The 21,802-nt window shown below is 52.7% G+C and overlaps 2 protein-coding genes across 8 annotated transcripts in view; both read right to left on the reverse strand.

The window, feature by feature from the left end:
* Positions 1–1,125: 1,125 nt before the first annotated feature.
* Positions 1,126–5,323, reverse strand: SLFNL1 (schlafen like 1; the record flags this gene model as incomplete). Its single annotated transcript, XM_081144360.1, has 4 exons — positions 1,126–1,668; positions 2,304–2,447; positions 2,715–3,221; positions 4,919–5,323. 4 exons carry the CDS (start codon positions 5,321–5,323, stop codon positions 1,546–1,548), a joined length of 1,179 nt encoding a protein of 392 aa, XP_081000486.1. The 3' UTR covers positions 1,126–1,545.
* Positions 5,324–8,106: 2,783 nt separating this feature from the next.
* The window catches only part of SCMH1 (Scm polycomb group protein homolog 1), a 97,416-nt gene continuing 83,720 nt past the window's right edge, over positions 8,107–21,802 (reverse strand). For 3 of the 7 annotated variants that reach the window (XM_081143661.1, XM_081143662.1, XM_081143663.1), the window contains 5 exons: positions 20,586–20,777; positions 15,652–15,846; positions 13,578–13,643; positions 10,236–10,378; positions 8,112–9,221 (listed from right to left, as the gene is read on the reverse strand). In XM_081143661.1, the coding sequence (XP_080999787.1) occupies positions 9,096–9,221; positions 10,236–10,378; positions 13,578–13,643; positions 15,652–15,846; positions 20,586–20,777 (722 nt within the window). In that variant the 3' untranslated portion in view covers positions 8,112–9,095. Of the gene's footprint in view, positions 9,222–10,235; positions 10,379–13,577; positions 13,680–15,651; positions 15,847–20,585; positions 20,778–21,802 lie in introns of those variants that run through there. The other 4 variants (XM_081143664.1, XM_081143665.1, XM_081143667.1 and 1 more) reach the window with 3 other exon arrangements.

Raw genomic sequence — 21,802 nt, forward strand, 5'->3', positions numbered from 1 at the left:
GGAAAGGGACCCAGGTGCTTTTCCAGGGCCTGTGAGGCCTGACCGACCCTGCCGCCCGGCTGTGGCAGACGAGGCCATACCGGGAACGAGGGCTGAAGCTGGGACTGCACAAGAGGGCGGCCTTCCGTGCCTGGTGTCCGCTGACCAGCACCCAGAGGCTTTTGGGGGAGGAAACCCAGCAAAGTTTCCCTGGTGTCCTTCAAGCCCTGTGATCAGGGCCGGTTCTCAGCTGTCTGGAGCAGCTCAACTACAACATGACTTCACCTGCCTTTGTAGAAACCGGCTATCTCCCGTATGAGCACACCTGAGGATTGTGATGCCTGGGCTAGCATCTAGCACCGGAGCAGGAAAGAGGGGGCAGTGCTGAGGAGTGGGGTGTAATTTAAAATAGGGTGGGGTGGAAAGGAAATGGGAGTCCAGCAGCTGTCTGGGGGAGGAGCATTTCAGGCAGGGGGAGCAACCGGTGCGAAGGTCCTGAGACAAGTGCTCTTGGAACAAGCTGGCCAGTGTAGCTGGAATGCATGAGCAAGGGCAGGAGGAGGAGTGGGGGGCAGATGGGTCAGGTCATGGACAACTGTGTAGACCACAGTTTGGGCTTTGCTCTCACTGTAATGGGGAAGCCCTTGCAGGCCTGTCCTGATCAGACGCTGGCTCAGCTGGTGGAGATGGGGGGGGGGGGATGGCTGGGCAGGACTCCTCCAGTGGCTGGAGGGTGCCTGGATGGAAGTCAGACCCTTTTCATGCGGGTGCTGGTGTGTGCTGGAGAGACACGGTACCAGCCTGAGCATGACAAAGTGCGCTGCTACTATCTGAGGTATAGCACTTTGCCCCAAGGTACCCAGTCATTCAGGCAGAGCTGGACTGGAGCCTGACCATCTGGGCTCCTTCCCCCTCATCTCTGTGTGGTAGGAGCCCAGGGATGGCTGGGCCTCCTGGACAGGGGGACTGGGCATGGGACTTCATGACCCAGCTACATCCAACTGGCTGGCCAAGTGACCCAGAAATAATCATTCCTGCCCCAGGCCCCTGTAATTTATTAAAGAGCTATGAGAATCAAAGTTCCAGTGTGCCAGGGTTGAGACTGCAGGGTGGCCTGTTTGCCCTGTAACCACAGTTACCCATGTGGCCTGCCATCTGCAGGGGATTTCCCAAGATGGCAAATTCCTTTCTGGCCCTGTCTAGCCAACTGGAGTCGAGACCCTGGCCTGGGCAAGATGAGCATCTTAGGGATAGAGACAATCCCTTCTAGCTCAGCCTTAGTATAGCTCTGGCCAAGTTCGCACAGCTTTCTGAAGGTAAGGTTTTTTGCGGATCATGCTAAGAGCAATTTCTTAGCTACACAGCCTGAGGTCTGCTCAGGATTGAAGCCACATGGGACCAGCCCGTGTGTGCAGTGTTGCTGAAGGAGCAAGGCAGCCTGGTGGCCCTGGTGCCCTCTGAGCAGCCAGGTGGGTTTATTGGGAGGACTGTGGCTCAAACAGGAAATCCCTGCACCTCCCAGGGCGAGTGCCAGCTTCACCCCCACCCTCGCTTCTCCAGGGGCCCTCACAGGACGCAGCAGGTGCAGGAGCCGGGCCTGTGCTGCTGCAGCTGCTGCTGGAGCTGCTCCTTCTCCACCGTCAACACCTTCACCCTCTCCTCCAGCTTGCTCAGCTCCGCTGCCCACTTCTGAGGGGACATCGTAGAAACAGGTGTCTAAGCTGATGTCCTCTCAGGTCCACACGACCTTCTCCCAGGGTTGAACTGATGGAGGAGGGCAAGGCCCAGAGAGCCCGGGGGCCTGCTCAAGGCCACTGGGCACCAGCTTGGCCCTGCTAGGTAGGGAGCCGGTCCCCTGGCCAAGCAGCCACCCCTGATGGAGTAGCCCTGGGGTAATGAGGGCAGCTGAGCATCCATCCTCTGCAGCCTCCTCGAACACCAGAGGCAGGCTCAAGCTGGCACCCCCCCCCTCCCATGTCCTTGCCCTCTGTCAGTCCCTTGTCTTCCTCTGCTTTTCTGCCACCTGATGTTTCCCTCTAAAAAAGCCTTCTTGGGACTGTGTCCAGCACTCACGGCCCCCTATCTTGAGGGCCTCCCCCAAAATGTAGTATACAGTCCTCCGGAGTGTCTTAAAACTTATCAATGTTCTACTCTGCTAGCTCCCCACTGTTCCACGCAGTGGAATACAGAAGGTGGTAGGGTTATTTCCACCCAGCCCTGCCGGCACACTCACCGGGCCATGGAGCACCAAGGGAAACCCGAGGGCTCGCCCAGGACTGCCCAGTGAGTGGGGAGGGGGCCCAGGGCCAGCCTCTGCCACTCACCTGTCTGCACCACTCCTGGATGGCGTGGCCGGGCAGCGGGCCCTGGATGCTCCCGTCCCGCCGCAGGAACACCTCCCCCTGGTCTGTCTCATAGAGCTGCGGCTCGGCCTGGGCCTTGGGGGTGTGCACGCTCAGGCGGATCACCTGAGTGAGGGCAACGGCAGCTCTGGGGTGCCGCACCCACAGTGCGCAGCCCAAACCCGCCCTGTGCTCCTAGCTCCTGGCCCCCGGGGCGGCCGGCTGGGGCTGGGGCTGGGGCAGGGACGGTGCAAGTCTCTCCTCTAGTCGCCGCCGGTTCACGACTTCGTTCGCTGCGGCCTCCTGCCCAGCACGGCTCGGCCGAGGAGACGCGAGCCACCCCGCGCGGCAGGCGGCAAGCCGGCCCGGGGCCCTGGCCGCCCCGCGGCTCACCTTGAGGGGCGCGCCGCCGGCCGAGGTGCCGAGCACGGGGATGAAGGCGAGCGCGTAGGCGTCGGGGAAGACCTGGGGCCGGAAGCCGCGCAGGACCGAGTCCACCAGCAGGCGCACGCGGTCCTCCTCGCGGTGGCCGCAGCGCACGCCCCGCACCAGCCCGCCGTCGTCCACGCCCACCAGCAGGCTGCCGCCGCCGCCGTTGAGGAAGCCGCAGGCGTAGCGCCGCACGTGGTGCTTGAAGGCCAGGCTCAGGTACTCGCCGCCGCCCCGCTTGAACTCCACGTTGCGGGTCTCGCTGCCCAGGAAGGCGCCCTGGAAGAGCCGCTCCTCGCCCTGGATCCCCTGGCGCACGATGGCGCTGTCGGAGCGCGTGCCGCTCGGTGGGGGCGGTGGGTGCGCCTGGGCAGGCAGGGGGTCGGGGCGCCTTCCCGGGGGGAGGCCGGCGCCCGGGCTGGGGCTGGGGCCGGGGCTGGGGCCGGGGCTCGGGCCGCTGTCCTCCTCCTGCTGGGGTGGGGAAGCGTTGGGAGCCCCGACCCGGGCTGCCAGGACCCCCACCCCCGTCCCTGGGGCCCAGCCCACTCAGGACACCCCAAGTCCCCTCTGATTCTGCCTGCAGCCAATGCGGGAGACCCTGCTGGGTGAAGCGTCCCAACCAGCCCGTGCCCTGCGGCTGGGCTGCCCTCCTCCCAGGTGGGCTGAGGCGCCTGGTGGGTAAGGAGAGCCCTCCTTTCCTGGCTGGCAGCTGGGCCACCTGGGGCCAATCTCTTCCACTTGGTTGTGGCTGGACCTCTGGGCCCAGGATCACCAGGAGACACCTCGGTGCCCTGAGGCCCGTGTGACTTCAGGTCTCTGAACTGAGAGGGGCTCCTGGAAACCCCACCCCGTTCCTGGTCTCCCCGAAACTTCAGCTTTCCTCACGCCCTCTGAAGCCCCCTTCCATGGTTTCTGCTCTGCCTGGGGGCTCTGAGCATGAGCCCATGGCCACTCCCCTGGTCAGCCCCTCACTGGGTTCCCTGCCTCCAGGCTCTCCCTGTCCCATGGTCCCCATCGCAGACCCCAGATGCAGTCAGGCGGCCAGTCCTCCCTTACTGGGCTCTCTGCAGCCCTCGAGGCTCTGGAAGAGGCCTTCTGGGCTGGGAGCTCAGGGTGGGCTGGGCCATGGTGATGAGAGGCAAATTCCTATCAGCCCCCAGTGCCCAGAAACGTCAGCTGTATCACAAACGTGAGGAAGGAACTGTCATACAAACGTGAAATCAGGCCCACTGGCCTTGAAGTAGAAGTCACAGAGCTGTTTAGTTCTGCAACAGTTTAAACACCGGGGTGTTTCCATCCCAAGAGAAAAGATAAACCAGGATCACCTGCCTCATGGGGTGACCTGCACGGCCTCAGTGGGGTGACTGTTCCCTCACGTTTGTTCCCCACAGGAGCCAACCTTCCAGCCCCACTGTCTTGGTCTCACGGCCCTTGGTGGCCTGGCCCCTGACCTCTTTTTTCCTTTGTTCCTCTGCAGCCTTCAGCCTGAGCTCCAGGGACACTGACTGGCCTGCCTTCTGCGTATGTAACATTCCCCTCACCACCCTGTTCCTTTGTATGTGCCACGTCCCTCTGCTTGGAATGCCTGTCCCACTCCCTAAGCCCCAGCCCAGATCTCGCTTCTCCTGCTAATTTGTCCCCAGAAAGCAATGGGGACTCTCCTGTGTCCTTCCACAGCTCTAGGAGGCCACCGTGCAGCTTTGTCACTGGCTGTCTGGCTCTGCTCATAGGTAGAGGGTTCCCTGAGGGCAGGGCTGAGCCCTCGCTCTCTGCTTTTTACAGCCTGACACCGAGTGGCTGCTGGTATTCGTCAACTGAATGAGGTGGGCAAGGAGAAAATGAGGACCCCTGTGGGACCTAAGGCTTGGGCTGGCCCAGCCCCGGAGACTGGGATGCAGAGGCCCCGGGGAGGAGTCCCACCCATTGGCCTGTCTTCACATGCTTCCCAGCTGGAGGCAAATTGTAGGGGTCACTGTCCCTCTGGGCGTGAGCTGGCAGTGCCAGCTTCACATCAGTCATTTGGGTTACAGGCCCCAAGTTTGCAGATTTGTCCCCAGTTTTTCAAAGACACTGCTCCACCCCCATGCAGTGCAGGCCATCCATACCCGGACCCCTGGACGAGGCCGTGGGGCTTGCAGGTGGGGTGGCTCCGGGAAAGCCTCACTTACCTCTCTGTGGTTTGTGGGGCCCCGGCCTTCTCCCAGCACCAGCTCCTTCCCACGGGCCACCAGCTCCTTGATGATCTGGTGCTCCTCCAAAGCTGTTTGCAGGCGCCAGGGGAGGGAGGCCAGGGTGTCCTCGTGGGTGACCACCTGCACCAGAGCATAGGCCTTCCGGGGCCGCCTCACCACCTCGATGTGCTCCCGTGACACCGGCAGCTCCAGCCGCTCCAGGGTGTCTCGGAGCAGGCAGGTGAGCACCGGCACCGAGAACTGGGGGTTCAGGTGGCCCACGTAGAGGACATGCTTGCTGGGAGCCCCCTCTAGGCCTGAGTCCTCAGTCAGGGACTCCTCTGTGGAGAGCTCCTGCAGGGGCTCTTGCATCTGTTTGGGCTCCATGAGGGGCTCTTGCATCTGTTTGTGCTGATCTCTTCCTGGGGGGGGTCTCCCTCAGAAGGGCTTCTGGGATTCCTTACTGCTGGCTGCTCTTCCCAGGGCCCTGGGCTCTCAGCTTGGCCCAGGGCCTCCCAGGGGACTCAAGGGGTGCCAAGGTTCCTGGGAGGTTCACAGATGGGAAGGGGCTGGGAAGGGCCAGAGAGAGAGAGAGGGAGGGCAGAGGGCTAGCAGGAAGGGGCCTGCCACCCAACCCAGGCCTGGGACAGGAAAGAGGAGAGTGAAACAGGGCTGAGCCAGAGAACAGAGCATGTGAGCCTGCCCCTCCAGTCCACAGAAGACTGAGGGGCTATACCCAAAGAGGGACAGAGGGGCCAGGACTCAGGTCTCTGAGGGCACCCCATATCTTTTCATTGGCCCAGGGATCCTGTCTTCCCTCCCTAGCCCACAGGCTCAGGCCTCCTAGGAGCTGTGGGTGTTTCCTGCTTACCAGAGATTATTGCTGCCTCCAGGCACCAAAGAAGCCTTTCCAAGGGCTTCTGGAGGAGGCTTTACCCCAGGGCTCTGAGGCCTGACCATGGCCCCCCACTACTTGCCTGGTCTGAACCTGGCATAAGCCCAGAAGGGCTCTGAAATGGGCAGGGCTGGGCCACACGGTTGTAGAGCAGAGGCTCTGGGCACACTGATGAAAGCTATGGCCTCTCCCCAGAAAAGTGAGCTTTGCATTTATACGTATAACTTGAGGAGGCTTGTGGACTCTTCTTAAGAATTAGTCTAGACTGAGTCCTCCATTTTTGGTTAAGAGAGCAGAAATGAGGAGGGGCAGAATGAGGGGCAGAGCTGGGGCCCTACGTACCCTCATCCAGCCTCCTGCCAGGCAGGGACCTCACTCCTGAGCTATGCACACACCAGCTCCTCCACTTACCCTCTCACATCCAGCCTCTGGTCAGTGAGGCAGGTACCACCAGCCTGCATCTTTTCAGATTGGATCCTTGGGGTAGTCAGGGCCTGAGGGCCACCTCGGCTGGGGTGGGGGCATTCAGGGCCAACAGGAATAGGCGGAAAAGGGAGGCCTATGACCCTCATGTCCTGACTGTTCCTGGGAGGTAGTGGGAGGTGCCAGCCCTGAGCTCCCACAGCTCCAACCCCTGGCCAGTGGCTCCCAAGGGCACTTGGGAGCTTGGAACATGGTGGCAGAGAACCAGGGCTGTAGGAAGTGGGCGGGGTCCGGGCAACTACCTCTGTGATCTCATGAGAGTCAACAATGCCTTCTTGCCAGCCTCAGGCACTTGGCAGGCAAGGGTGGGCAGTCACTCAGGAGGATGCTTCTCCCCAACCCCACCTGCTCTGGAAACAGATACACACCAGCTTGGCCCTGGGTCTCCCTCTGGGCAGCTCCCAGAACCCAGGGCTGAAGATGTACTTCCTCCCTCTGTAATGTCTTTTAGGTCCTAGTGCCCATGCAGGTCCCCCGGTGCCACTCTCCTCTTTCCCCCTTCAGTCACCAGTCCCAGGCTCCACTGCCACTTCCAGATGGGTCCAGGGCTCCTTCTGACACCAGGCCCTTCTCTATGCTGGAGACAGAGGTTGCTGCCCAGAAGAGCCCTGAAAAATAGCCCAAGGCACTTTTTGGTAGTACCCTGAATGAGCAGCACAGCCTACCAGACCCCGGTGTGTCCAGGAGTCTGTGGAAAACGGCCTACTCTGGTTTGGCATCCCTCGCCCTCTGGCTGCTTCACGGAGAACACGGTTAGAACCTCACAGTGGACAAGTGGAAAGGGCATTCTAAGTTAATCAGGGTGTCAGAACCAGTCGCTGGTGAGGGCTGGCAAGTACTCCCTTCCCCTCAGAAGTCTCCTTATCCAAACCCCTCAGAGCCAGATGGGCTCAAAGAAATGAAATGACTGACCCAAAGCGCCACAGCTAGTAGCCGGATTGGCTGGAATCTCAGCCTTGGCCCTGAAGTCAGTTTACTTGGCTTCAAATGCCTATGTTAGCACTTCCTGGCTATGTGATCTGAGCTGAACTTTCCTCATCTGTAAAATGGGGTTGTTGTGAAGATTAAATGAGATCATTCTAATTCATGTAGAGCAGTCTGTGGGGTACACAGTGACACAAAAGTCAGTTACTCTCAGGTTACACTGCACGGTGCGGCCGCCCCTGCACCTTAGTGTCACCCCGTGAGAAACGGATGTGTGGCCCTGGGCTGGAGTACCTGCCCCTGGCCAGGCCAGTCTGCACCTCTCCTTGCCCCTTAGAGTGTGGATGAAGACAGCCAGTGAGGGTCCTTGGCGCTGCTGACCCTAACACTGCTCTTCCAGCTCAGGCTCGCGGGCCGCCGTGCTCACCACGGTCCTGCTGCACCAGAGCGAAGCCCCTTGCCTTCCTTGGGGCTGCGCAGTGCTGGGGCTCCAGTGGACATCTGGCAAATACCCTGTTCATCAGGGATTGCTGGAATTAGAACTCAGGGGTCATCTTGTCCAAGCTCTTCATTTCATATGTGAGAGAACTAAGACCACTAGTAGGGACTGACCTGCCCACTGGAAAAGAGTGATTTGGATATTGACTGATTAAAAGACACTGGCAGCCACCTGGCCTGTGTGGCTCAGTAGTTAAGCATCAACCCATGAACCTGGAGGTCACAGTTCGATTCCAGGTCTGGGCACATGCCGGGTTTCTGGCTCAATCCCCAGTAGGAGGTGTGCAGGAGGCAGCCAATTGATATTCTCATCATTGATGTTTCTTTCTCCCTCTCCCTTCCTCTCTTTGAAATCAATAAAAACATATTAAAAGAAAAAAGACACTGGCATCTATATTGTTTTTTATTTATAAACAAATCGACATAAAATAAATCCAGATTGTAGCAGGGCAGCTGTGCTGCTGACTTGCTTATGAAGGAAGCATGTGGACACTGGAGTGGGTGCAGGAGTCTCCAGCTGGGAGACCCTTTCTGCCCGCCCACCTAAGGGCCTTCTTGACCTAAAGTCGTTGGCCCGACCTGCTCCTGCAGCAGTTCTGGCCAGGGCAAGGAGCTGTGCTGGGGGACAGTGCGGGCAGGATGAGGCCGACAGCAAAGGCCCAGTAAGGACGAGAGGGGAAGGTGACAGGGACCCTCTACTCCCCATGCTGAGGGATGTGGTCAAGGCTCTTTGGGTCTGTCTGTCCCAGAGACAGTGCCCTGGGGTAACTAACGCCCCCTGCGAAGGGGACGCCTCTCTGGAACCCGGGCAGGGGAGTCTCTCCCCTGAAAGCCCATGTTGGGGGTCAGAAGCAAGACCTCAAGGGCTTGCCCAAGTGCCAGAAACAATAAATTAACAATACGAAAAGATCTTTTTAAAAAAAGGCAGAGGTTTGCACCATGAGTTTGGAGTCTGAGGAGCTGTAGGCCAGTAGGTGCCACACCAGGCCCAGCAGGTGGTAAGGGGACTGGGCACCAGTGTAAGTTCGGGGCCACATCTTCCGAGGCCCCAGGGGTCATCCCCTTCGCCATCACATGGCAGATGTTCAGTCTAAACTCCTGGTGAGAGGCCGGCCAGGCTTAGGAAATAAATAGAGGGGACCTCAGAGCAGAGGCAGGGCTGAGAGGAAGGGCGGCGCCAGCCCTCGGCCCCCCACCCCCCTCCTCAGTCCTTCATGGAAGGACATGTCGTGACAGGGAGGGTAGCAGCGGGGGCTCTGCACGGCCTCCTGCAGTCCTGAGGCACCACGAGTGGGCTGCTGGGCCTGCTTCCTGGGAGGGGAATGCCGCCCCCCTCTCTGCTCCGCCCCTGTTGTCCAGGCCGTGCCCTCCTGCTCAGAACTTGCCCTGCTTCAGCCGGTCAATGTGGTAGGAGAGCTTGAGCGCAGGCCCCAGCTTCAGCCCCATGTACTTCATCATCACATCGCTGCGCAGCAGGAGCAGGGCCTTGCCGTCGATCTCCTGCAAGGGCATGGGAGGAGGCCCATCAGGGGCCTGGTTGGTCTGACCACCCCAGGGAAGTACAGTCACATGGAGTCCAGGGGACCTGCTGTGACACTAAAGCCTATCTGGTCTTCCACCTTCTGTCTCCAACTATCCCTCTCCCCAAATATCTGCTGAGCCCACCTGGATAAGCTCTTCCCACATTTGCAACAATTTCCTTTCTCTGCTGTACCCTCCCCGACCTCTGAGGTCCAGCTCAGTTCCATCTCCTCCAGGAAACTTCCCCAGTCAGTGTCCTTGTCACTTCTTGCAGCCTCTTTTTATATTGACCCTCAACTGTTATTCTGAGTCCTCTCCCTTCCTGTGCTCAGGGACACTCTGTGTGAGCTAGACACAAAGCAGGCACTTACCAGGCCTGAGCTAAGAGCACCCTCCAAACCCACCTGCATGGGAGATTTAAATGACCAATGAAAGGAGCAGATCTATTCCGAGTGCCCACAGGGCAGAACCTCATCAAGCAGCAGGGGCTACGAGGAAATGGCCTTGTGCCGCAAATCAGAAGTATGGTCAATGCGGGGGATCAGGAGCAGTCCCCGGCCATGGAGCCAACTGGTTGCTTGAAGAGATACTTGAGGGGCTAGAAGATGAGGGGCTGATGAGGGTGGGAAGCTGGGGGCCATTTGGCAAAGGACTCTTTAACTTGGGCCGATGCCCCTGATTCTCAGGCCAAGGCAGGCAGAGCGGAGAGCAAGCGTTCCCAGGAGAAGAGGAGGGCTTTCCCTGACACTGAGCCCCCAGGGCGCACACCCAGTAGGAATGTAGCTGCATCAGATCCCACACTGGGGGCGTAAGCAGAACTCAATGCCCAGTGAGGGCTGTTTGGGACTCAAGACTCTGCCCCTAAGTTTGTGTGGTATCCTGTGCTCAGTGTCAGGGGACCTGCAACAAATGTATAGCCCATGCCCTTAAGAGTCTACAAGCTGCAGAAACAACACTCCCAGTGAACATGAGAGTTCAGGCAGGGGCACCTACATGTTTACGGAAAAGGTCAGCATGGGGTCCAAGCTGAGGATCAGCTTCCCGAACAAACTGCATCACGTCCTCGACTGTCCACGAGGAGGGGTCCCGGCCACTCAGTCGAGAGGCGTCCCGGCTTTCCAGGTATCGGTCTGACCCTGCAGGACAGAAGGGCACCTGCCATCACTGGTGGGGACGGGTCTGAACTCCCTGCAACTCTCCTCAGCGTGTCCTGAAAGCCCTGTGGGTGAGGCTAACAGCTGTGTCAGAGCAGAGGGACCAGAGGCAGCAGAGGGAGAGGAGAGTTTTCCACAAAGGGTCTGAGGGGCTAAGACTCTTAAGTCAAATCTTTGTTCTTAAGGGTAGATCTAATTTTGAAACTAGCCAGAAGGAATTGTATACTGAGGCTGCGATTCATCCTAGACTTGAGTTGGGATAACAATGAGGTAATGGGATTACTTGGGTTCAGTGTGGGGCTGGTGGGTAAGACTGCTTTTGCCTTGGTTCTGGGGACCATTACTAGAGAGACTTCGGGAACTGGGCAAGAGGAGAGCCCAATCTTTGGGGTCTATGAGAAGAAAATGGTGGATAATATCCTGAGCCTCTTCCAAAGCCTGGGGAAGAGCTGACCTCACTACAGCCTAATGCACAGAGGCAGACAAGTTTTGTTTTGGCTTCCAGAACTCTCAATGTTGATTTAGTGCTCTGCTTAGAGCTTTATCTCAGTCATGGCTCAATCACAGCTCCCCCTACTTCTCTGTGGGAGTTGGGATCTCTGTATTCTGATCATCACCTGCCACAGATCTCTGGCATGTCTCATCCCTTTTCCTGGAATGTGTCCCTCCTCTCCCTTCAATTTCTTTTCCTTGGCAAACTCCAACTTAGCCAAGCAAGAGATGGCTTCAAGGACCAGCTGTTTTAGGAAACTTTTTTGGTGTAATACTGAGTTAACTGGTCTCACAAAGCATTTCATGTATTACAGTTCAATCTCTACACACTTTTCCCCATCACATCACCCTAATAATTTATTCTCTAGAAAGCACTCAAAGCAGCCTTTAAAAAGTAATTGGACTGTGTCAGTCCCTAAAAACTCCATGCAGTGGCCTCCTGCTGTATCTGACATGACATCTCAACTCCTTGGTCTTGGAGGTGCTCCATCACCTGGCCCTTTCTACTTCTGACCTCATGTCACAGTCCCCTCCCCCACCTTTTACTCACAATAATTCAGACAAGCCAGCTTTCTTGCTGCTACTTGAATAGGCTATGCTCTTATTCTCTGACCTGTAATTTCCTCTGTCTGGAATGTTCTTTTTCCAGACCTTTTCCTACCCAATTCCTTCTCAACATTTGGGTCTCATCTCAAATATCAATTCCTCAGAGAGGCTTTCCCTGATCTCCTAGTAAAAGTACTCTATTCCCCACAGAGTCATTCTTGATCCAATTATTCTAGTTCTTTTTTTCTTCCTAGCACATATGACTACCTAAAATAATTTTATGCATTTATGTCTTCTATTTTCCCCCTGCTATGTCCTTATAATATTGTGATTTATAATAAACATACATATTTGGTCTTCATCCCCATTTGTGGTAGAGAACTCTTATAATCCTTGGAATTTCCTAAGTGGTGAGATAAATAAAGGTGTTATTTGTTATTCATAATCAGCCCCTTTCAGCCACACCTGAGTATGTTAATGAGGTGACTTTTGGAAAGCCTCTAAAGATGGGGGTTGGTTGCCAGGGGAACCAGCCAGGTGCCTAGAGAGTTAGACCTTTCAGCCCTACCTCCCAACCTCCTGGGGAAGGGAGAGAGGCTGGAGATTGAGTTCAATCATTAATGGTCAATGGTTTAATCAGTTTTGCCTACATAACGAAGCTTGTGGCTAGACACTGAGCAAACCAGGGGAGAAGTGTGCTGGATTAGAGCTACAAAAATTCCGATGGCTTTTTAGAGGTGGCAGTAGACAGGAAGTTGGAGTGGGCCCTCTGTGAGTCAGCCATTTCTCCCTGCCCTGCAAATCCACTGTGATGCTAAGACAGAAACCAATTTAGAGATTATGGAGAGCAGAGAGAAGATATACAAATGAGTGTCCTTCTTGGACCATCTTAGCTAATTCCTCTACCCAGGGGAGCTAGTAATCACACACACACACACACACACACACACACACACACTTATTTACACATACATATATAATGATATTATAAATACACACATATATATTCACATATATAATACTATTATATATTATGTGCTTGTCTGTCAGCCTACTCCTGTTAGAAATTATACTACACTGAGATGAAGACATCTCAGCAAAGACCTTGAGGCAGAAGAGTGATGGACACATTTAAGGTTGAGTAGGGAGGCAATGTGCCAGAGAAGAGTGAATAAGTGTAGGAAGTAACATCTGAGAGGTGTGATACGCAGGGGAGTGGTGGTACAGATAACAGAGGACCTTGTGTGCCACCAAAAGACCACTGGCTTTTCTGAGTGATATAGGTCAGTTTTGAGCACAGGAGTGACATGAACCAATTTATAACGGAAAAGATCCCTCTTACAGTCTGTGTTGATAATAGGTATGAGGGAGCAAGGACAGAAGTAAGGGAGACCAGTTATAAATGAGTCTCCCATGATAGCTCAGACAAGAGGTGACTGTGGCAGGCACTAGGTAGTAGTGGTGAATGTGGTGAAGAGTGTTCTTTATATATGAACATTATATATGAAGAATGTTATTTATATACAAACATTATAAAGAGCCCCCACCATCGTCAGCTCACTTAACCCTTAAAACAGCTCTTGAAGGAATTATCATCATCTTTAGTTTAGAGATGAGAGAACTGAGGCCCAGAGAAGTGGACACACTTGCCCAAGACCATACAGGTAGGAAGGAGACAAGTTAGTGCCCTGTCTCTGTCTTTTCCTCTTCCCATTTTTTCCGACAGACTATATCAGGGTTCTCTGCCTCCACCCAATGGGTACATCTGGTGGTTACTCTTCAAAGAAGGGAGAGAGTCCCAGTCTGAGAATGACTAAGGCAGGTGAGGCGCCTCCAAGAGGCCAGGCTAACAAACAGATGCCCAGCCATCCTGGATCGTGATATAAGAGGGGAAGGACTCGACATCCACTAAATTCTGAAACAATTTTAGGGCCAACTGAATAGAATCCTTTCATGGCCTTATTAAGTTCTTCAGGGTCAGAAGAGGTCTAGACCATGACCTGGCCAACAGACTCAATGTATTCCTAAGGAACAGTGGAGATGCCCGGGGACAGCAGTGACGTCTGAGGCCAGTGCCATGTGAGGCACTCCTAACAGAAACAGGGCCTTGGAGAAGATCGCAGTAACAGTAATGCCCTCATACCTGGGGAGTGAGTGAGTTTCCAAAATGATCCCATATCCCTGCTTCCATCTGATCCTTTTAACACTCCTGTGGAAAGACCAGGTGGATATCACCATTTCCATTCTGCATATGAGGAACATGAAGATACTCGAGGTGAAATGACTTACCCAAATCCCAAGGCAGGGAATCAACTCTCAGTTCTGCCTCTATTTCAGAGCTTCTCACACTCCACTTTGCTGACTTGCTGGGTTGGGGGGGGGGGAGGGCATCCCAGGCATCTTCCCCCGTCAGCCTTCCTTACTCAGCCCTCTCTCAATTTACTCCCAGGCACAATCTTCCCTCCAGTCTCAGAGCACAGGGTGTGCCTCCTCCTGGTGTAAGAGTCATCTGTCTATGCCCCTGACCCCTAATCCTTCCTACAGCTCCCAAGGCCTTGCTTTTCCCTCTTTCCATATTCTTCATTTCTTCTCCTTGGAAGGCTCAAGTTGTCTGCTGATAAACATGCCCAGTGTGCTCCCACTCTAGAAGACTTTCTTTTGAAGGTCATCACCTTTCTTTTTCTCATCAAACTCTCCTTGATATCCCCACCCACTGCAATCTGCCCCCACCACCCTCCACTACCACTGGAGCTACGTATCCAGTAGATTGTTCTCAGTCCTTATTTTACTGAACCTTTGCTGTGCTGTGCTCTCTTTAAAACACTCTCCATACCCCGGGCTACTATAATATCAGTCTTCTGTTTTTCCTCTGATTTGACTACTCCTTTGTCTCCTTGGTGGGATCTTCTTCCTGTTCCTATCTCCTGAACTTTGTTGGTCCCTGGGACTCCATCATTGGTTAACTGTTTTCACTCTACACATACTCCTGGGAAATGGGGGTCATTCACCCTACAGCTTCAACTACCATCTATGTGCTGATGACTCCAAAATATGTAACTTCAGCTGAGTCCTCTTCCCTGAGAATTAGACCTTCACAGCCACCACCTTCTAAAATATCACCCAGATGACCCATGGGCTTCCTACCCTTCTTTCTCTTCTAGGCACCACCATCTATCCGGCCACCCCATCTCGAAACCTGGGAGACATTCCCACTCTCTTCTTCCTCACGATCCTCAAATTTGACTAAATTTACCTCGTGAATAATTTTCAAATCTAGTCTCTCTTCTACAAACCTTCTACCACTGCCCTAATCTAGGCCTTTATCACTTCTGGTCTGGCCCAAGCTCTCAACCTCGTAATCGGTGTCTCTAGTCTTGTCATTCTCAAATCCATCATCAGCACAGTAGTCAATGATCTATTGAAAACACAAACCTTTTTAGGTCTTGCCTTTAATTAAAAGCCTTCAATAACTTTGAGTTGTTTATAAAATCAACTCCAAACTCTTTAATGTGGCATTTAAGGTCCTCTATGGTATACCCCTGACCTTCCAGGCTTTTCTCTTTGAAGTTCCAGTATTCCTTTTTGCTTCAACACCACCAAATGGCATGTAGTTCCTGGTACAATCTGTGCAAATTCTTTCCCTTTGCCCTTGTTCATGCTGTACTCTTTCTGGAAAGCTCTCCCTCCTCTATCACTCCTGATATGGCCATTCACACAGTCATCCTTTCAAGTCTCAGAAAGGGCATTATTTCCTCAAGGACACTTCCCCTGGACACCAAGCTTGCATTAGGTGCTCCTTCTTGAAGTTTTTATACTAACAGAAAACAGCTCTGTAACTGCACTCAAGGTATTGTTTTACAGTTGCCTATTTAAGGATCTTCCACAATACTGTGAGTTCAACAGGACAAGAAGTGACTGATTTTTGCATCCCCATGCCAAAATGGTGTTCAAATAAATGGCTAATGAAGTAATGAATAAATCCTTCCCTGTCCCTTTGGCTCTAGGTCTTAGTTACCATTATTCTCAGGCCAGTCCCAGAGCTTCAGTTGCCTCCCAGGTGCCTAGTCAGGCACAATGGTAAGTAAGCCCAGACCCAGTACAACCACCAGGCAGAGGGCAACAGAGCGAAGTCCTTTCTGGCCTCCCAGAGCTCAGGAAGGAAGAGAGGAAGAAAAGAGTGAGGGAGGGGAGGAAGGCCAGAACTCTGGTAAGCTTACCCCTGGAGCACAGTCTACGCACAGCTGAGGCAGTGCTCAGTGGGAGGCCACAGGATGGAAGCAAAGGCCGGTACCCAGGGGTTCGAAGATTTTGGGAAGTGCTGACAAGGTTGGTGGGTTTCAGGGTGGAGTCCATTGAGTCTGAGTGTGGCTCCAAGGACCGGGCCAGACTATTCCCCAGAACAAAGGTTTCACCTGGAAAATAGTAAAACCAGAGTTAGAGCAGGGACTAGCCCGAAGGACTGCTGCGGTGCTGCCTCCCAGGTACCTGTTTGGATGGAGCAACAGGCAGCAAAACAGGAAGTCCTGGACTGGGTCTCAGGAGGCTTGTGTACCAGTCCTGGCTCTGGCTCTCCCTAGGTTATCGTGGTCTAGCCCAGTGCCAACCACTCTCTGGACTTGGATGTCCTTAGAGACATCTGTTAGACTACATGGTCTATGAGGTTTCTTCTGGTCTGGATGTCTTATGCTTTTTCTGGATACACTGAACCTTAAAAAAATAGGAAGAGGCTGCCTTCCACACAAATTGCTTGAGCAGAGAACAGGGTGCTGGAGAAGAGATACACTTGCTTAGATGAAGGCACATTAGAAGATGACTCTCTCAGCCAGCAGGACACCTCAGAAATGCTTCTCAATGCCTGGCTAAGGGCCTGTCTGCAAAGGATCTGCTCCTATGTCCCCCCACCTCCTTCATATTTGCCTTGTTCTATAGAACCATTCCAAGAATGCTGGGTTGTACAGTGGTGAGAAAGTGGGCATTGGGCCAGAATCTGGGTTAGGATTTGACTCTGCCCTTCTGCAGGCAAGGTGCTTCCCTCAGAACCTCAGTCCTGGCTCTGGACTCCTTATCCACAACATGGGAAGCCCCTTTCTTCCAAGGGGCTTGTAAATGTCAAAAGGAAGGGGCTATGAAAGTCTTTGTAAAGGGAATCTCGTTCTGACATTTCTACATCTGGGCTATAGCCCAACACAGGCAGCAGCCCCTAAGCATTGCACTGCAGACCCGAAGCAGGCTCTGTCTCATGGCTGGGCTCTATATGCCAAAACAGCTCCTTAGCCTTGCCTGCAGCATTCCCTTTTTGGGGGGGTAGGGGGGAGTCTTGGGTACTGGACCATATTACTGTCTTTTGCGGTTCTTCTCAGAGTTCGGGTGTTTAGATAATGCTTGGGATTCATTTAGGGTCTCTGATAAATACTAAATTCAAGCTCATTGTCTCGCATACAATAAGACCTCTGTGGCAAGATGGTTTGGGAATTTAGGACTGCTTTCTGCTACTCACCTAAAATTTCTTGGTAACCGTGGGCTTAAAGTCAAATCTAGTATGAGACAGATTTTGCCCTTATCTCTGGGAATTTGGCTAATGAAGCCCTCCCTAGAAATGATTCTGAAGAGAAGTCTCTGAGGCCCCAGGATATCTAAACGATATCCATTCCCGTTCTGCAGGTGAGGTTCCAGGTTCCTATTTCCAGGGGAGATGACTATAGCATTGTCCTGCCTTGAGACAAGAACAGGAACTCAATCCAGAAAACATGAGGCCTGTGTACTATGCCTCCGCTCCTGCCTTTCACTATGTGTGTGATCCTGGACAAGTTGTTTGTCTTCTCTGAGCACTAGTTTCTTCATCTGTAAAATGGAAAAACCACCCTGTGTGATGCTGAGAACATCAAATGAGGAAATGGAATGGGATGGACTTTACAAAGGCGGAGAGTTGTTATTTTATTCTTCATTCAGAGTTAGACTGGCAAACCTACGTTCTCTGTGATAGCTCAAGAAAAAGACGAAGTCAGGTTTCTGCATTTATCAGCAGGGTAACCTCACCTACTAGTCCTTATTTTACTCAGTGAAGACTGGAGATAATACCACCTGCCTCAGTAGAGCTAACAGATGTGAAAAATAATTATGATGACAATGTCTGGGGCTCACCAGATGCTGATGCAAATCAGTAAGTGTCTTTTCTTCTCAGCAATGCTAAAAATGGTAAATGAAATCTGAATTCTGAGTTGAGGTGCCTGAAAATCTGGACTGGTGGCACCTGGACTAGGCAAGGCCATGAAATCTTATCTTCATGAGATGCAGTGGAAAATCATACCTGAGGCTCTGGGAGGTCCTAGTCGGTTACAGGCCTTGGCTACCCTAACTAGGATAATGCCAGGGTAGAAGAAGGCAATGCTTTCAAGCTGTGCTCCACAGAGCCCTGGGGTCCTCCAGAGGGAGGCCAGGGAAATAGGGCTCTGGGTCTCATCCCAGTTTCTATCAAAACAGCTCTGGTTTTAACTTCTATAGGTGAGAGTTTCATATAATCTTACCTTTGCAAAAAAGGAGGTCTACGGCTAAAACAAAGCAAACTTTGAAACCACTGGCCCAGGGATCAGAAATTGGGGCTGGAAGACTTTAGTTCTATTTCTAGCACAATCATAAGTCAATAATCACTGCCTTTTTTCTGAGATTCATTTTGCCCATCTATAAAATGGAGATGAAAACCCTGAACCTCATAAGGTCAATGCTGTTGATATGTTGGAGACATGAGAACAGTAAGCATGAGAGGGAGCTCATTCATTCATTCAACAAAATTGTGTTGAGTAAGCCCTTGTTTGCGAGTCACTGTGCTAGGTAGAGGGTATGTAGAGGTAAACAGAGAAATAAGGACCTTGTCCTTATGCATTTATTTTTAGTGAGTGGCAGATCTTCTCTGAGTATCGTATTGCAAGGCTGACCTTAAAAACAAGAGTTCCCAGTGGAGGGTGACCAGAATGCTGGTGAGAAGCAAAGAAGAAAAAAACCTGGGAATGTAGAGTCTGGAGGAAAGTCAGAGGCGACAAAAACCTTAAAGGCAGTCGTGGGATGGGAACAAGACTGGAGGTAGATCTGATCTTTTAGAAAGCAGATAGTAGAACAGTGGGCAGAAGTTAAAAGAAAGCAGATTTCAGCTAAAAAGAGAGGCATTTTAGCATCAAAAGTGTCTAACAGTAAAACTGATTGCCAAAGGCGATAGTGAGCAACCTATCATTAGGAGTATTTAAGCAGAAGTCAGATAAGCAAAGATGAATGAAGGAGCACAGGGGAGTTAGAAATCAAGATGATGCTCTGACTTGTCTGAGCATAGTTAAAATGCTCATTTCAGGGAAGCAAATAAAAACTAGGGTGAGAGCAGCCAAGTTGCTGGGCACCCACTCTGAGAAACAGGTTAGAGAGCACAGGAGGGTGCAGAGTTGGTTGAATCTGAAAATGAGGGAAGGGAAGGGGGACAGCCAATGGTGGAATGTGATGACCCTGGTATTGGTCTCTTTCTTGGTGAGGGGAGAAGGAACAGTGGTTAAAGCTTGCTTCCTCTTATCTGAATCAGAGATGCAAACTGGAATAGAATTCCCAGGAAAGGTCATGCCCCCAATCCCAAACAACCTTCGTGATTACAGGTCCATTATATACACGCCTACCAGTCTCTGCATGCTGCTACCAGGACATTCTCTTAGTTCTTAATGACCACATTCCACTGAGGAATTCTGAGTTGCAATTTCTTTGAGAAATCTGTCTCTTAAACTGGCAGCTACACTCATGGCCATGCTACTCCCTCTCATGTATCTGCTCTTCCAGAATCCCAGGTAGGCCTTACTTTCATTACTGAAGTGCAGCTTGGAGTTCCTGATTGCCCATAGCTGGAGATATTTAACAGCCTACCTTTGCACCAACTTCAGCCCAGGCTCCATGCTCAGCTCAGACTCTCAGTGGAACATTCTAACTACATGTGAGAATGCCCTTTTCTGTTCTCAGAGATTCTGATGCTGAAAGAACACAACTTAGAGCAGGTTAGGTGAGAAAAAGGATCAGTGAAGCGGTCACAAATATGTTTTCATGGACCAGATGGTCTGGTCCCCACATGCAGTATTTGAAAGTCAGGTATATTTTTACAAGTTACATAAGCAATGCTCATTTGGGTGCAAAAATATAGGGGATGGCGGTGGCTGGGGCTGGGTGAGTAGTCACCCCCCTGAGCTCATTCTTCAGAAGTAGCACTTTTATCAGAAGTGATTCTGTTAAGACAATGATAAAAAGACTACAGGGAAGGCAGTGTGGGAACAAGACTTATATAGAAGGTCAGAAGGGGGCACTTTCAGACTTATATGCTCCCCCATCAACAAACAGCACAGCCCTGAAACTGACAGCACCACCTCTCCACTCCTCTGGCCAGGACAAAGTCCACAGGACTCCTTTAAAGGGCCTTTCCTCCCTTTCTCAACAATGACCTACCTCGCTACGTTTAGGGCCGAGCTTTCCTTCCCTCCCTGTCGTCTGTGTCCTGGGCTCCAGATTAGAGATGCTGCGTTCCATTCACTCTTTAACCTCTCTCGGAAGTGCTTAGTCACTGATCCGGCCACGTGGCATCCGCTTTCCCGTTGTGGGTCTGGTATGTTAACTAAGAAAGTTATTTTCCAGCCTAGTTAGAAAAAGCAGGAACTTGAATTGACTTGCTAGACTGGCAGTGCTGGAGGAGTTAGGGCCACGTGCCAAAGGAAAGAGTGGATGGCCAATCACCAGGGAGCAAATTTCTCAATCTGTAGCTTGAGACTAAACCTTCCTACTGGCAAGGGAGCTCTATGGTAGGCCTTTTCTGCCAGATTTACACTGGGAGACATACTGTGACTTCACAGTGGCTCCACATGCAGTTTGGAGTTCAGAAGGGGATTGTGAACCACCTTTTTCTAGGGATAAAAATCCAGAGGAAAGAATGTTTATCCTAGAGAGAGGGGACAAAGCCCCGAAGAGAGAATAAAGACGAGAGGAGATCAAAAGTCCCAGCTGTGGCAAAGGTTAGGGACAGAACACCAGACCTCTGGATAATAGGTGCCAGGCTACCAGGCTGATAGGTACTGGCCCTTACTGGTGCTGCTACTAGCCCTGCCCCTTTTCTTAGCCCAGGCCCCTTCCCAGCTCCTACCTGGTAGGTACCTGTCGTGGCTGTGGCTGTACTCTGTGGTGGTGAGTGACAAGTGAGTCTGTGTGAAAGGCTGGTTGCCAAACAGATTGTCACTGCGAAGGTTGTGGCAGAGCTTCTCCAGAAAGCGGAGGACGTAGGTAACGCTGCTGACTGCTGGGAGGGTGAGAGTGTGCTGCTCCCGGTCAAACGCGGCTGCGGAGTGAAGCAAACAGGGCTGAGCGCGTCAGGCGGGCAGTGCAGCAAGTGCTGGGCAGGAGGAGCCCGGCCCACGGCTTGTCTCAGGCTTACCTGGTTACACAAAGGCAATCCGTGCCCAGGTTTCCTCCCTCCCTCCCTCGAGGGTTTGATTTTTGCCTCCAACTCCAAAGGGCTTGCAGAAATGGGAGTGGCCAGGCCAAGTCTGTTGCACCTGGGGCTCTGGAATGATTTTACTCAACTTGTGAAAACAACTGTGAACATAATTCTATCTGCTCCATCAGTTGGCTGGGCCTCGTCCAGGGAATCTGTTCATTTAGGGTGCTATTTCCATAAGAACTGCCCAGGAACAGAGAAGCAGGGCGGAAGACGAGAATGCAGCCATTGCCAGCAATGGTTTGGGTGCACAATCCGATTTGTATAAGGGCACTAGAATTTCAGCAACATTGGGAACTATGCCATGCTTCGTTTTACTTTACTATCTATTTCTATTCAAAAAATATCTGTACAGTCTTTAAAAGGCAAAAGGCCTCTGCATTTGTCTCTGAGAGCAGCAGGAAATGGGAGGATAGGCCATTCTCAGGAACCAATTTTGGGGCAGAGGTGTAGGTGATAGCAGCTGAAGAGAGACAGTAAAGAGGGCCGGGTCCCTGCAGACTGCTGCACAGAAGCAAAGGAGAGACCAGTGGCCTCTGCCTCAGAAGGCAAGGAAGCTTGATTTCCCAGGCAGTTCTCAGCCATCCCTGCTGCCCCATCCTCTCCTCAGCCCCCTCTCGCCTGGGCTCCCACAGCATCCTGTGCGTGTTTCTCACTGTAACGCTTCCCTGTTAGCTGGGAACAGTCGTCCTTTTCCACCACGGCAGAGCCTGAGCCTCTCCTCTTCCTTTCTACCCTTCCCCGAGCCGGGGTCTGGCAATAACCTCTGACATACAGTAAGGGCTCAGTAAATGTTTGCTGAAAGAATACAGTTGGGTTATTTATGGGGTTTCCCATGTCAGCTGCTTCCTGAGGCTGGATGCTGC

The sequence above is a fragment of the Miniopterus schreibersii genome (assembly GCF_964146895.1).
Source record: "Miniopterus schreibersii genome assembly, chromosome: 8".
Taxonomy (NCBI): domain Eukaryota; kingdom Metazoa; phylum Chordata; class Mammalia; order Chiroptera; family Miniopteridae; genus Miniopterus; species Miniopterus schreibersii.